At 51.0% G+C, this 14,567-nt stretch overlaps 1 protein-coding gene across 4 annotated transcripts in view; it reads right to left on the bottom strand.

Moving 5' to 3' along the window:
* Positions 1-5,530: 5,530 nt before the first annotated feature.
* Positions 5,531-14,567, bottom strand: part of NSMF (NMDA receptor synaptonuclear signaling and neuronal migration factor) — a 45,879-nt gene continuing 36,842 nt past the window's right edge. For all 4 annotated transcript variants that reach the window (XM_064394202.1, XM_064394204.1, XM_064394203.1 and 1 more), the window contains 5 exons: positions 14,098-14,168; positions 12,963-13,042; positions 11,318-11,420; positions 10,892-10,967; positions 5,531-9,147 (listed from right to left, as the gene is read on the bottom strand). In XM_064394202.1, coding sequence (XP_064250272.1) covers positions 9,050-9,147; positions 10,892-10,967; positions 11,318-11,420; positions 12,963-13,042; positions 14,098-14,168 — 428 coding nt within the window. In that variant the 3' untranslated portion in view covers positions 5,531-9,049. The remainder of the gene's footprint in view (positions 9,148-10,891; positions 10,968-11,317; positions 11,421-12,962; positions 13,043-14,097; positions 14,169-14,567) is intronic.

Below are 14,567 nucleotides of genomic sequence, written 5' to 3'. Positions count from 1 at the left end.
TCTGCCTCCAGCCCTCGCCGGGCCACAGCGGTGCCCGGGGTTGAGGATAAAGAGCGGAGCAAGCGGGTAGAGACATTTCCCCGCCTCTGGTGACTCATGGCTCAGGCACGGCCAGAGCCGACAATGTGCCTTTGTGCTCGGAGATCTCAATGGATTTCTCTTTCGTGGTCTTGTCTGGTTGGCTTTTGAGCCTGTGTAAAGCCCGTAAATCCTGAAATAATGAATCCCGCACGGTTTTGCTGCACCTGGCGCAAAGAAAACGCCTCCTTTTGTGGACATTGAACCTGACATCTGCTAGTTTCACTGCATGCCCGCCTGCCTTTAGAACAAAACAATAAATCCAACCATTATTCATCCCCTGCCACTCAGGATTTGAGAGCCTTCTATCATTTCTGTCAGCTGCTCCAAGCCTCGGCTGAGTCAGTGGAACAGTGTCAAGGGCTGGGCAGCGAGCCTTGGCCGGCGGGCAGTGCCCTGGAGCTGATCCCCGCTCCGCTGTGTTTACACCCGGGGAACCCGGCCGAGTGCCCGCGGCTGGTCCCAGGAGGCTCCCGGGAATGCCGCTGGTATCTTGGCACGAGAGGCAATGCTCGATTACAAAAGCCAGGTGTGAGGATGACAGGGGCCAGCGCCGGCTGCGATCACAGAGAGGCTGTGATGGCAAAGTGCCACCGCGGGGCACGGACAGCGCCGGGGCACGGCTGGTGCGGAGCTGAGAGGGGAGGTGGCACACAGAGCACGACAGCGCTGGGTGTGAGGAACAGCCCCGAGTAGAGCCAGGGGGCGAGGGGACAGGGAGAGAGCAGGGCCCAGCACGACTCTGGGTGATTTCACCTTAAACTCAGGTCCCTGCACAGCGCCCACTCCATTTGTGTCCATCACCCACTGCCTGCAACAGCACCAAGGGAGAGGGAAGAACAATAAGGAAAAGTAATCCCTTGTAACTGGGCCTCTCCAGCAAATTTGACTTTGTACCTCATGGTGCAGATTTAAAACCAGGACACATGGAATGGTTCCAGGATATAGGATAAAGAATCAATACCATCTTTCTGGGCACCAGGCCCTCCAGGCACCAGAGGTGCCACAAGGCTGTGCAGTGGGTGGTAAGGGATTAAAGGTGATTTCTGTCATCTGTCACATAGCTGAGGTGAATATGGCACGTCCCACTTCACTGTGGTGGTGGCACGTGGAGAATATCCCCAAATGGGGAGGATGGAGAAATGGAGGCTGAGATCCCATGGCTGCAGAAAAATAGCTCAAATGACAGAGCTGTCCAGCCTGTTTCTCTTTGTGCCGAGGGGCTGCAGTTACCACATCTGTCAGAAGATGATCGTGCAGGTGACTGTCAGCACTGGAGATAAGGGGGAAATTGCAGCTGGGAGTTCAAGCCAGGGCTGCTCCCTGTGGCAGATCACTCAAACAGGCCCGTGGGACAGAAAGTGGTTTATCAGAATTCATTCACTGCCTCCTGCCCTCCTGGGGACCTGCTGTTTTGGAGCCTGTTTTCCCCAGGGGGATTACCAGGCCTTTAACCTCCCCTGGATTTCTCCAGCGCCCTGTTTCTGTGTCTGGGAGGGTGCTCAGGGATTAGCCTTCCTCCCAGGAAGAGGCACAATCCCTAATGTGCTCTAAATTCCTTAGCACCCCATGCTCACTAAGCCGCCTGCTGCTGGAACCTGAATCACTCTGAGCTATCCCTGTCCTATCCCCATGACTGGATTTGTAGCTCTCAGATGGTCCCTTGTTTAAATTATCAGGATCTTTTGCTTTCCTCCCCTTGTAGCTGCACCTGGGCCTCTTGTCCCTCATGAGCTCTGCTCCTGTGTGTTCAGCTGCTGCCATGCAGAGGTGCCCAGTGCCCGTAGGTCCCTCACCTCAGACCTCATTTCCCTCACAAAGCATCTGCCAGGTGCCATTTCCTGGGTTTATAAACTCAGCCAGAGAATGAGAACAACAAAAAAGCAAATGAGAAAAAACCAGCTTTCCCAGAAACGTCTCTTATTAAATCATGTCTTTAGGCCTAGAAACGTCTGTGCCTCGAGGCCTGGTTATCCCACACAAAGCAGCAGAGCCCCAGAGGAGCCCAAGGCAGCAGAGGTGGCAGAGGGCTCCTGAGTCAGGCAGGGTTAGCCCCAGCCCTGGGGAGCAGCAGCTGCCAGAAACCACAGCAAGGTGCTGGGGTCACTGTAACCTCCTTCTGGCTTTTCCAAGGAGCCAGCCTGCTGCTCCAGGGCCCACCAAGACCTGGGAGAGCACAGTCTTTGTTTTCAAAACTCCCCATTTGCCTCACGACCATTTTGGCCCCAAACCAGCATGTCCCAGGCTGGGGTGTCCAGCCCCAGGGCTCTCTTGGGCCAGCATTTCCAGCTCCTTATGGCCCTGCTGTGCCTTCAGCTTCCTGCTGGGATGGAGAGCAAGGAGGGCTCCGAGTGCTGGGCAGGTCCGTGTGGAGCCAGCAGGGATGGTGCAGCCACACTGCCCTGCACTCCAGCTGGGCTTGGGAAAGGAGCAGGACACTGTCAGCTCCCTCTGAGCTCCACTGAGAGCAGAGGCAGCATCAGCAGAGTGGTTTATCTTTGCAAGGTTTGCCAACTGAGCAATTCCACTGAAGTGGTCTGGGGCTCCCCCCATTATTTTGAAATGTTGCTTCTTTTTCTGCGAAAGGTGAAAGAAACTTGCTCATCTCAGAGTTTAGGGGCTTTACTGGACATAATCTCTCCTTCTCCACATTTACCAGACCCATTGTCACTGTTTCCTTTTCTCCTTGCTACTCAGGCACCGAGTTTTCTGTTCAGAAAGCTGCTGGTGTCCCCTCACTCTGCAGAAGCAAAGGGAGCTGGAAATGAAAACTGGTGCCAGAACTGCAAGGGGAAAAAGATCCCAAAAGGGCACTGGCTCCCAGCCCTTGAGAGCTAAGGTTGTGTTGTTGCTTGGTATCACAACTGAAGTCACCCCAGTTCCAGGAATAGTGTTATTAAAGAACAACAGGAAGTACGCAGCAGAAAAGCTGCAGCCCATTCAGCACGTTTGGGTACAAGTGCAGCCTGGTTCCCTGCGATGGGGAACACCAAACCCGCTGGGTTCCTTCAGCCACCCCCACCTGAACCCCCAGCAAAGTCAGGTCTGAGCACAGGGGCACAGCAGGGAGCAGGAGCCCTGCTCGGGGGCCTCACTTGGCTGTGTTTATCTCTGAGGTTTTTAGGGCATTGCAAAGCTAAGGGCAAAGATCCCTGTCCTTGAATTCCCAGCTCTGCACCAGCTCCACCTTTACAGCACCTTGTAGGTGGGTCTGTGTTACTGCAATGGAGAATTAGCACTAAAAATACAAATTAGAAACCAATCATCTCATAACCCCCCACTTTTCACTCAAGCTTTTTGAATCCACTCGATGTGCATCTGAGCTGGTCCTGAGCCAGAGACCAGGGGATGCTGGCAGTGACCAGTCCCTGGTCCAGCTCAGCAGCAGCTCAGTCACCCAGTGAGAAACATTCCCCAGGTACAGCCCAACACATCCCTGCAGCCCTGGGAGGAGAGTGGGGAGCAGGCAGGGGCTGTGTTCGTGGGTGAGGCTGTAGAGAGGGGAAAAAGCACAGCAGGGCCACCCCAGGACACAGGAGCAGCACCTGGGGACACAGGACCAGCACGTACCCCCATCGGGTGCTTGGGGGTCTCTCTCAGCCCAGCAGTGCAGGTGGAGAGGCTCCTCCTGCTAAAGGTTTGCAGGGCACTCCTGTGATTAGCATCAGGCCACTGGGATGCTGAGATAAGGAAGCTTGGAATGCCCAAAGAACTGAGTAATTACCCCGATTCTCGGAACACAGGGCAACAACCTGTGATGGGTCTTATCTGTCCTTACCTATGCCACTTTTATGGATACTGTAAAAGCAATACAATACTGTGAAAAAAAATTAGGTTGCATTAGTTCTTTAATAATTACTAAACATTTATGGAAAAAAGCAATGTCATTTCTCTTCAGATGGATTCTTTACATTTAATGTCCACAATGTTTATTCCTTTCAGTCTTTACATTTCTCACACTGACTGGCAGTAAATTGGGCTGAAGTTACTTCTGAACCAAAGCTGCTGCTGGTTCCTGGTGCTCTTTGATAGATCATGCACTGCCCCACCAAGAGGTTATCATACCATTAACTGTGCCCATGACACAGCAGGATCACCTGGGAATAATAATGATCCCAATCAGGGTCAGGGCCCTTAAACCACCCATTTACACCCTCAGCTCCCACAGAGGAGATCATTAACAGGCTGACTTGCCAGTAAAGGTTTCCAGTTGACTTTGGCTTGTGTTTCCAGAATGAGAGTTAAAAAGCACTTCCATGGAAGATGCAGAAAGCCAGGGATAGGCTGTAGTCAGTGGGACAAAATACAGGATCACACAGTCTTTACAGATGATGTGGAAAATGATATCACCACTCAGTAGCCCCTAGGAGGGCACTGGGATCCTCAGAAGGGCTGTCCCAGCTCCAGGGACTGGCACAGCAAAACCCAGAGCACAGAGCAATTCAGCTTGACCTGAGCCCACCTGGCAGAGGGGCCCAGTTCCCTGGGAAGGAGGGCATGGCTCAGCACATCCCTGTGGAGGGCTCTGCCAGCAGGTGCCAGCTGGAAGGGCCCTGGAAGGATTTTCTCACTCACACAGTAACATATCTTATCCTGGACTAAGACATGAATAATATCCAAGTGTGACTCAGACCAGCTTGTGAGAGGCTGAATGTTTACATTTAGATCAAGAGAGCAGAGCGAGCCTGGCATTCCACCTCCCGTGGGATTAAGAATGGGGCTGGGATTAAGGACACGCTCCCAGATCCTGCCAGGCTGGCTGTTTATAACCAGCATTTTCCATTCCTCCAGCCAACCCCACTTGTGCTGCTGGCGTTGCTGAGCAGCCCTGCCAGCAGAGCTGGGAACAGGAATGCCAGGCACAGGTCAGCAAGGCAGGAGCAGCAGGAGCTGTTTGTGGGTGGCTCTGGGCCAGGATCCCGAGCAGTGCTCACACAGCCGGACACCACATCCCAGCTCACACCTCCCTGCACAGGGAGCATCCCCCCGAGCAGGGGACAGAGCCTGGCGGCGAGCACACAGGAGCACGTGGACACACCACTGGAAGCAGGAACCCTGTGCTGAGCTCCAGGCAGCAAGTCCAGGCTGAGGAATGAAGAATTCCTGCCTGGAGTTTCCTGCACAGAGCACAGAGATGAGCCCCTTCACTGGCTCTGGTGGCTCCAGAGGTGGGAGCAGGTGGGATCCCACAGCAGAGTCCTCACATGGGGAGGATGAGCAGGCTGGGTACCTTTTGCAGTCAGATGTTTTGCTGGAGCTACAAGGATTTTTCTGCCTTTTTTTTTTAACACAGGAAGGGATTATCTGGGAATTCGTGTTTCCCACCCCAGGCCTGGAGGCCAGCTGCAAAGGGAAGCTGGTGGCTGCAGCATGAGCAGAGGTGCAAAAAGGTTTATCTGTTTCTACCTATTTCTATATCCCATGCCTAACTTGAATTTTCTTCTTCCCTTTCCTTCCCTTCCCAGCCACACAAGAGGAAAAGAGAAAAGCCTCTCTGAAAGTGCCACATGCACAGAGCCTATGATCCCCCAGGCCTCTCCCGCTGAGTGAACATTCCCTGCAGGCACCAGAGAACATCCTCGGGGCACTCCCAGCACTGAGCCAGGCTGAGGAGCAGGGCTGGGACAGCTGAGCCCTTCCTGGCCCCTCTCCTCTCCTGGAGGTGACACTGCCAGCTCGGGCCATAACACATTTATCACATTTAACAGGTGTGATAACACATTTACCCAGGCAAGGGCTGGGGGTCACATCCAACACTGCCTCCAGCAAGGGCAGCACAAACCCCAGCCAGGGCTGGCACCCAGCTCAGCCATCTGGGTTTAATCTGCTTCTCTTCAAGTGAAGCAGGTGTCCCCTCTCTCCTGCCCCTGCTGAAGGCAGCTCCAGAGCACAGAGAGCAGCAGTGCCCTGGTGGGACAGGGCAGTGGGATGGAGCTGCTCGTTGCTCACCCCTCACCCAGCCTGGCACACGGAACTGCCGGCGGCACAGGAGAGAACTGGTTTCAGACACACCCCGAGAGCAGGGTGCTGAGAGCTGAAGGAACAGGCAGGAGTGGAATGGCAGATTGTCCCGTGTGCCCAGAGGGTGCTGGGGGAGCCTCAGAACCTCCAGGGGATGCTGCAGGAGCACAGGGGGTGAGGAACACACGGGGCCTTGGAGCTGTCCTGGCTGGGACCATGCTGGGCTCATCCCTCACTGAGGAAGTTCCAGGCTCTATTTTTACCTCTAAAGTTTAAATAATTTTTTATTTGCCTCTGCTAACCCCTTCCTTTCCCAGCAGTCACCTGAAAAACTCCACCAGTGAAAAAGGGGAATAAAAGTGTTTTCCTCTGTCACCAGTGGTTAACTCCAAGGACACTGCTGCACACAGACATCAAACATCACAACTCCATTCCAGTCACAGCTGACAGAATTTCATCTCTTTAGGCATATGAATGCTACAAAGGAAAAAATATGTTCATGTCATAAACATCACAAGCTATGAGGAATATAGATCTTTGGAGGGAAATGCATTCATCAGTTGTCATATCCCATAAACTGCACCAGGAGAACAGTCCATAGTGTCAATTCCAACACAGAAGTTACTGTACAATCTACCTTCTACTTTGCACCCCAAGTACTACAAGTGGTCTGTGAAGATATACAACAATTCTACAGAGAAATCACTCAAGTGGATACATAAATGGGCCCTTTGGGGGTTAAATAAGATTTTCAACAGTTGCACAATGCTACATTCATGCTACCAAGTTCACTGAATTGGGATTTGAGAAAGGAAGAACAGTTTGCCTGTCTCCAGTGAGGAGGTGAAAGGGTCAGAAAGGGAGAGAGTTTTGTGTCAGCATTTTAATCCTCCCACAACCATTTCCTTCTCCAGAACATGACTTTGTGCTTTCACTGCACCTCTGGCTCCCACCTCTCACCGCAGAGCTGGTGAAAGCACCAAAGTTAAACAGTAATTGGCATACATTTGGGGTTCTTTTTCTTTTATATCTGGCATTTTCTTCCAAAAGCTACAGACTGGTGCCTGTCCTCCCCTTCACTGTAAGTCTGGCAAACCTGACTGAGTCCAGGGATGAGACGTGGCTACCAAAGCTCCCAACCTAGGGGAGGCAACAGCCCACACCTGTCTGTGTGACTTCCAGTGACTTCAAACTACCTCTCTCCACCCATTCCTCTCCTTACTGTATGTACATTATTTCTTCAAAAGTTTTGCTATAAAACTGCTCTAAATGTAAAGGGTTCAGCAGTTCTAGCCAGGGGCCTACTCCCCAAAATCACAACCACAGGTATGGCACAGGGGAAGGAGGACTCTACAGATCAGAACACCAAGTTCTCTTTGTAAGTAGTTAAAAGAAGATTTGTACATGTATTTTCCTTCACTTCACAATCAACAAATTTGAGATACCAGGAAATCAGGAAAATAAGGTAATCCTTCCCTGTTACTTCCTTTGCTTGTAAAAGAATTAACTTGTGTCACCTCTCAGAATTGCCAGTGACCTACATAGACTCTAAGTACTATTTGTCCTCTGAAAGGACAGCAGAATGTGAAAAAAGCCCCATTCCCAAAACCAAAAAAGCACCCCCTAACCCAACCAAACAAAAATAAATAGATTCCAAAAGGTACCACCAAATATAAAATATAGACCTGGGCTCTCAGGCTGCTCTGACAGAGCTCAGGGTTTTCTCTGTCCTCCACAGGAAGGAGCTGAGCAGCTCAGACCAAGAAACAGGTCAGGGAAAAGGGGTGGGTTATGCACAAACAACTGGCAATCAAGTGAACAAAGAGTCAAACTCATGCTCAAGCCCGTGCTGTGTCCCTCCAGAAGCATTTCTGCTGAATGCCTCAGTGCTCAGCCCCCTCAGAGGGGTCTCCACACAGGAAGAGAGCTTCTCTCCCAACACACAGCAAAACACCGGCATGAACAATTAATTACCATGGCTATTAATTTCTAATTCATTTTTATACCAAAGCGAGCCTGACGGAGGCTTCCCAGCCAGGTCCCGTGTTTCTAACCTAAGTATTTCAGCAAAACTAAAGTTCCATAGTTTTGCAAGCAGCAAAATAGAAAGAATGAAGTTGTGGCTAACTGGAGGAGAACTACACATTCGTGAGAGCACGTACAGGTAGTGCAGCACAGCTACTCTGAAAGGAACCAAACCAATGCAGCAGACATGCAGGGTCTGCTAACTTATGTTAAAACCATGTTTGCTGGTGATTAAATATGTCTACAGAAGATATATTACCATTCTGAATATATTTTCAGGCAGACCAAAAATACCTCATCTATTGGTTATGGTGTGTTATTTTTAACTAATTAAATATCAGGAGGGATTTTACCCCCTCCCTCGCTATAAAAATTGCACTTATTTTCTATTAAACAAAACAAACAAACAAAAAAGAAGATTTCAATTCTATATCCCAGTATATATTCACATGGAAACGGGATCATCTTGCTCTAAGCTTGCAGGAGTAGGTGTAGCAGTCCTTGCTCTCCAGGACTCCCAGCACAGAAAGTCCCACCAGGACAACCCCCTGCTCCCTCTGTGCTCTGGTGACTTCTTCACTGTAGTGCACGGGTTAACTGGGTTTGTGGTTTTTTTTGTAAGAAAACCTGAGCTTCAAAAGTCTTTAAAAGGACCTGGAATCAAATCTGGCCCATTCTGACCCAAAACAGCTCAGTTCTGCCAGGAACTCCATCCTGTCCTCGTTTCGCACAGCTCCTCCTGAGGCCCCACGGCTCGGACTGAGGCCAGCGAGGTGTCACTGTCACCCCCTTCCCTGCAGTCTCTCTTGGCCCAGGAGACTTTTCCTGCCGACACTTCCGAGGGCTCCTCCTTCCCTCCCTTTAGCACTGCTGCCTCCCGTAGGGCTGTGAAGGGCTCCCTGTGCCAATAAAAAAGTCTCTCTGCAATAAAGCATGACTTCTTGGACACTGGTGATGAGCTTCCTCTTGCAAAGTCTTCTCCAGCTCATAAAATGTCATCGTAATCCAACAGTTTGGAGTGCTGGCGGGTCTTCCAGAGGCGGTAAAGGCGGAAGTCAAAGTAAGTCTCAATCATTTGCTTACCTAGAAGTGAAACGAGGCAGAGGGGTCACACCCTGAAAGGAGCACCAGGGAGAGGTGACAGCACACAGCAGCACAAACCCCAGCCCAGCCATGGCAAATGCTGACACTGGGCACGTGGAGGGGCCCGTGAGAGACAAACATCTTTTCAGATCTCCTCAACCATGAACAGCTCCCTGTAATCCCCTGGCAGGGTTTGTCCCTGGGGGCAGGAACTGAGCACGAAGTCTGTCTCCAGACTTTGCCCTCTCTGCTCTGAGGGCTGAGGGGAGCTGGGTGCTGGAGATGATCAGCCACAGGCTGCATGAGGCACAGGGACTTCAGGGGCTGTAAACCAAGAGTTAACTCCTTGTAAAGAAACACTAAAAATAATTAACACTGAAATTTCAAATTTAAAAAATACATATTTTTTTAATGCCCAGGCCATCCCTGTCCTGCTCCTGCCTGTGCTCCCAGCCATGAGCTCACAGCACACACCAGTGCCAGCTGTGCCCCCCAGCCCCTCTGACTGCAGGGGATCTCACAGGTAGCCAGGAGGTGCATTTGAAAACACAAGGGCAAACAACCCTGCACTCAAGACAAGGCTCAAGGAGGGGATTTTCACTTGTGAGGCCTGATTAAGATTAGTTTTAGATGACTTTGCAAAGGATTACAAGGGTACACTCTTAGTATGTCCCAGACTGATCAAGGGGATAAATTCACACGTATTCTTCAGCCCAGCTTCCTGAAAGCTCAGCTGCTCTAATGCCTGCACACAGAACCCACTGCCTGGCCTGCTGAGCTGCCCACAAACCTGGGAATTTCCCTGCAAGCTGCTCCTGAACACATCCCAGCATGTTTGCTCCTGTGCAGCTGAACTGATCATGCACAGGAAACTGAACAGCCTGGGCTGGAGGGAGGTGTCCCTGCCCATGGATGGGCTGGAACTGGGGCACCCTGAAGGTCCTTTCCAGCCCAAACCAGTCTGTGACTCTGATTCTGTGAGCTCTGCGTTCTGTGAACTCTGCTCAATTGAGCACCAACGTGCTCAACTCCTGCACATTCCTGAGGCTGAAGGGAGGTAAGAAAAACCCATCAGTGCTGAGACCAGAGCTGTGGGCAGCACAGAAGTGCCTACAGCTGAATCCTGCATGGTTTTATCAGCCAAGAACTACAGTAAAAATAAAAGAACATGGGCAAATTCAGAATCTGTCACTTGTGAAACTGCACTGTGAATTACTGACATTGAACAGGAAAAATCCTGTAGCTTCTTGAAATATCCTGAGCTACAGGAAAAAAAGGGGAAAGGGCCAGCAGGCTGAGCTGTAGAACAGCTCTGATGGGCCATATCCCAGTTGGTTACTGACACAATTCACTTGGTGCCAGTGGTTTGAGCTCTGGAGAAGAGATCCCAGAACACCTGGCCACAGAAAAGGTTCTGCTCCACGTGCATTTCCCCCACAGACTCCTCATGCCCTAATAATGATGGGTTCTCCTACACTCAGCCTGGAAAGCTCTCCTTTGCATTGCCAGGACCCTCAGAGAGGCCTCAGGCACAACAAACAGGGCATTTGAAATGTGAACATATGCAGGAACTGCAAGGGAAAAGCTGGGGCAGCAGCTGAACTACACAAGGTGTTACAAGCAAAACAAAGACCATGGCAGGACTTAAGGCAGTCAAAACTGCTTTTTCAGGAAGATGCCCCCCAAAGGAGGCAGACTGGTTAGCAAAGGGTGTGTGTGTCTTGGTAAAAAAGGAAAAAATTACCTTGAGCTGATAGTTCAAGTGGAGACTCAAAGGCAACCCTATAAGGATTCATTAAGTTTTTCAGATTCTGAAATAGCTGAAAGGAAAACATACCAGAGTTAACAGCTGAAAACAGTGATGACTCTGAGCACCCACAATTGCCCATCTTTGCTCTGGAAAACCTTCCTCCCATGTCCTTTAAAACACCTATCTCACCAGTAAATAAATAAACCAAGTGCTTTCAATAACTCCTCTCCTCAAATGTTTCAGTTATTTGTCCTGCACATCACTAATCCTTCCTCCCCTGCCCCACATCCAGGGGGTTCTCCCAGCCACAGCTCCCACAGGACAACCAGCATGTTCCCAGCCAGCCAAAGAGGCAGGTTTAGAGCTCCCAGTGTGACTCTGGCCCAGCAGACATTCCAGGGGTGACCCACCAGCTCCTACCTTCTCCCCATTGGGGTTTCCAAGAACATAGCAGCCCATGATGTGGATGATATTTGGTTCAGGATTGATTTTACTCATCAGCCTGCTCAACCTCTTCCAGAAGCTGGAAAAAACAGAACACATCATTAAAAAAAAAAAAAAAAAAAAGAGTAATGCCAAGGACGTGTGTACACAGCACTCAGATAGGGCCCAAGGTTTGTTTCCTGGGCAGGAAAATGCTCAGGAAGAGCCACTGGATCCCAGACAAGGAAGAACAGAGGAGAGCCAGGGCCTGAGGAACAGGCCCAAGTCATGTGGCAGAGAAGGAGGAGCAGCCATCAAGCCAAGGGAGCTCCAAGGTGAGGAGAAGGGAGCAAAGTCCCCCAGGAGTGCTTCTGGAGTGACAGTTTCACCAAGCATCCCCTCCAGCTTCCTCTCTCCCATTTCTATCAACAACTGCCCTTTCTGAACACGAGGGTTATCAGTGCACTGGTTCATTTCCAGAGCATGAAATCAGCAGGGAACAGCTGGAGAGATTGTTCTGAGTGAGACAATACAGCCCAGGCAGCTCCATGTCAGCCCGTGCTTGGTGCTGCTCACAGTCACCCCCCCTTGTAGTGTAGTGACTGTGACCAGGCACTTGGTGCCTGAGGGATGTGAAACACAGCCCCCTCCCCTGGGCAGGGGGCTGGAGCAACTCTGGGGGGCTGTAAAGCCCAGAAATTCCTCCATGGGTGTTCCAACCAGACTTCAGCCTCAGCCTTCCCCAGCACTGCCTCCCAGGAGCACACCAGCTGGATGGAGACATTCACTTCCAAGCTCCCCAACTTTCAGCTGTGTGTTCACAGCTTTCTGCAGATCCCTGATTTATCAGCTTGGGAGCAGCTATGCCTGGGATGTGCTCAGAATCGTGGATGTGCACACGTGCTGGAGAATTCCACAGCCAGTGTTTGTGCCTGGGCATGAGATTGCTGAGCAGATGTTGATTTTAATACTCAGTTCTCATGCCAACAAAAAGTTGTGTGGGAACAGGTTGGTGTACATCCTCTCCCCCACAGCCAGGCACTGTTAGCCAAGCAAGTTTGAGCCAGCACAAGCGAGTAGGCAGCAAAACAGGCAAAGCTTTACTCTCTGCAAGGAGCAGCAAAATTGCTCAGCACTCCCAGCTGAAGCCTGGCATGTTACTGAAAAGCCTCCTCAGTAACAGGCTGGACTTTGAGCAGGCTTTGCAGAGACAAATTCCATTTCCCCCTGGCCAGAGTCAGCTGTGGGGGAACACCCTGGATTTCTGCCACAGCCACCAGCTTAGCAATGGTATCACAGCACCAGAGGCTGGAAGTGCATGTTCTCACTTCTGGTCAGAAAAGCTGTTTTTAGTAGAAGAAATATATTTTTTCCCTCCTTTTTGACAGTCTCTATCCACAGAGACACTAAACAGATGTAAGAATAAATCTCCTGGTGACAGGGCTGCAGCACTCCAGGGATGAGCTCAGCTCTGCCACCTTTGCTGTCACCCCTGAATGAGCTGTGTCTCCTCAGCCTCCTCATTCCCTAACCAAGCCACCCCAGCTCCCTTCACTTTTCCTGCTCCACCATGTGCTGCAAACATTGAGCAAATCCAGCAGGGAAACACCATGCAAGCCCAGAACACAGCACAGCCACTCACAGGATCAGATCTTCCTCCTTCTCCACTTTGGCGAAAGTGGCGACTTTGTTCTTTAACAAGTATAAGTGCCCGGGGCCTCCCTGCAAGAGACAGACAGACAGTCAGATGGAAACCCCTTCGCACAGGCCCTGAGGAAACAAACCCTGGATGTGTTTCCTGTCCTGCCCAACCATTCCCAGAGGTGCCACAAGGGAGCAGGGCAGCCCTGCACTGCAGACATGCTCAGGGACATCACGCACTGGGCTGGGGGCTGGATTCCATGGCTTTTGATGTTCCGTGCCCACATCACTCTAGAAAGGCACAATAATAGATTTAAAACGCCATTGTGGGTGGCTGGAGAGTAATAGGGAAGACAAGAAAGTCCCTGTCAGTTGGGGATGCTGGGGGTGGCAGAGGAGCAGCTGAGCACAGCAGGGACAGCAGGCAAGGGCTGGCACTGCAGAGGAACTGGGCTTGGGCAGCAGGAGAACAGACTGACATAACACCAGGAACATTAAAAGTCATAATTTCGAGGTCAGTGTGCAGCACAGCTGCTCCTCTGCAGCACTGGGCACGTGGAGGGAGTTAGGTCAGGTCACCTCCCTCACTTCTCATGGCACAGCTGCTGGGGAAGTCCACAGCTGACCACCACGAGGAACAGCAAACCTGGGAAGGAAATCCCCAGCAACTCCCAAATCCAGCAGGGCCTGGACTGTCCCAGCCACGGCTCCAGCCTGACCCTTCTCCTGCATCCTCTGGTCTGCAGCTCCAGCTGAGCCACCTGCCAGTCTGGCCCACAACACACAGCACTGTCACTGTCACACTGCAGCTGGATGGAAACCATAACTCTGGCACTGCCAGTGCTTGCTCCTGTGTCTGGAATCCTTTCTAGGTCAGTGCTAATGCTGGTTTGTCTGGGGTTCCTTGAGAAAATCAGCCCAGCTCTTGACTTGGCCTCACTAAATCAGGTTTGATTTCCTGCTGTCACAGCAACTTGAGACTGCTCCATGTCTGGGAAATGGGAAGTGAAAGCTGTGCCTTGGCAGCCACTTTAATGGAAGCTGACTTTGGAATATTGGTTCCTCTCTGTCACTTTCCCCACAGAAAATGACAAATTTGTAACAAATCACCCTAGTGTTTAACAACTTTCATGTACCTGGCAAAATATCAGCATCTTCCAGATTTTGCAGCCTTTCCGATAAATGTTCAGCTTCTTCTCTATTTCCTCTGCAGAGAAAAAGCCAACCAAACAAAACATGTTGGAAAAGATGAACCACAGACAAAGGTCAAAATTAATCTTATTTCTTTACACTTAGTCCTGAGGGCAGGAAGCTGAGCTGAGGGGTGCTCAGTACATGCCAAGGGTGCTGTGGAAGCAGGAAAAGTCAGCAGGTGACAGGGCAGAGAAGGATGGAACAGCAGCAGACACTGCTCTGTACTGACCACAGCTCCAGAGCAGCCCCAGCCCTCCTGGTCCTCTGTCACTGCTCCCACTCCCCACCACAGGTACAATGAGCAGGCACCTGCTGCCCTGTGCCTCAGTTTCCCTGCCACAAACCATGAATTTAGCACAGAAAACAGGACACAGAAGTGAGTGTTTATTACAGCAGCCAACTAACTGTCAGG

This window comes from Passer domesticus, chromosome 18 (assembly GCF_036417665.1).
Source record: "Passer domesticus isolate bPasDom1 chromosome 18, bPasDom1.hap1, whole genome shotgun sequence".
In the NCBI taxonomy this organism is placed as follows: Eukaryota; Metazoa; Chordata; class Aves; order Passeriformes; family Passeridae; genus Passer; species Passer domesticus.
Note: the sequence above shows the minus strand (reverse complement) of the source record. Positions and strands in the feature narration are given on the sequence as shown.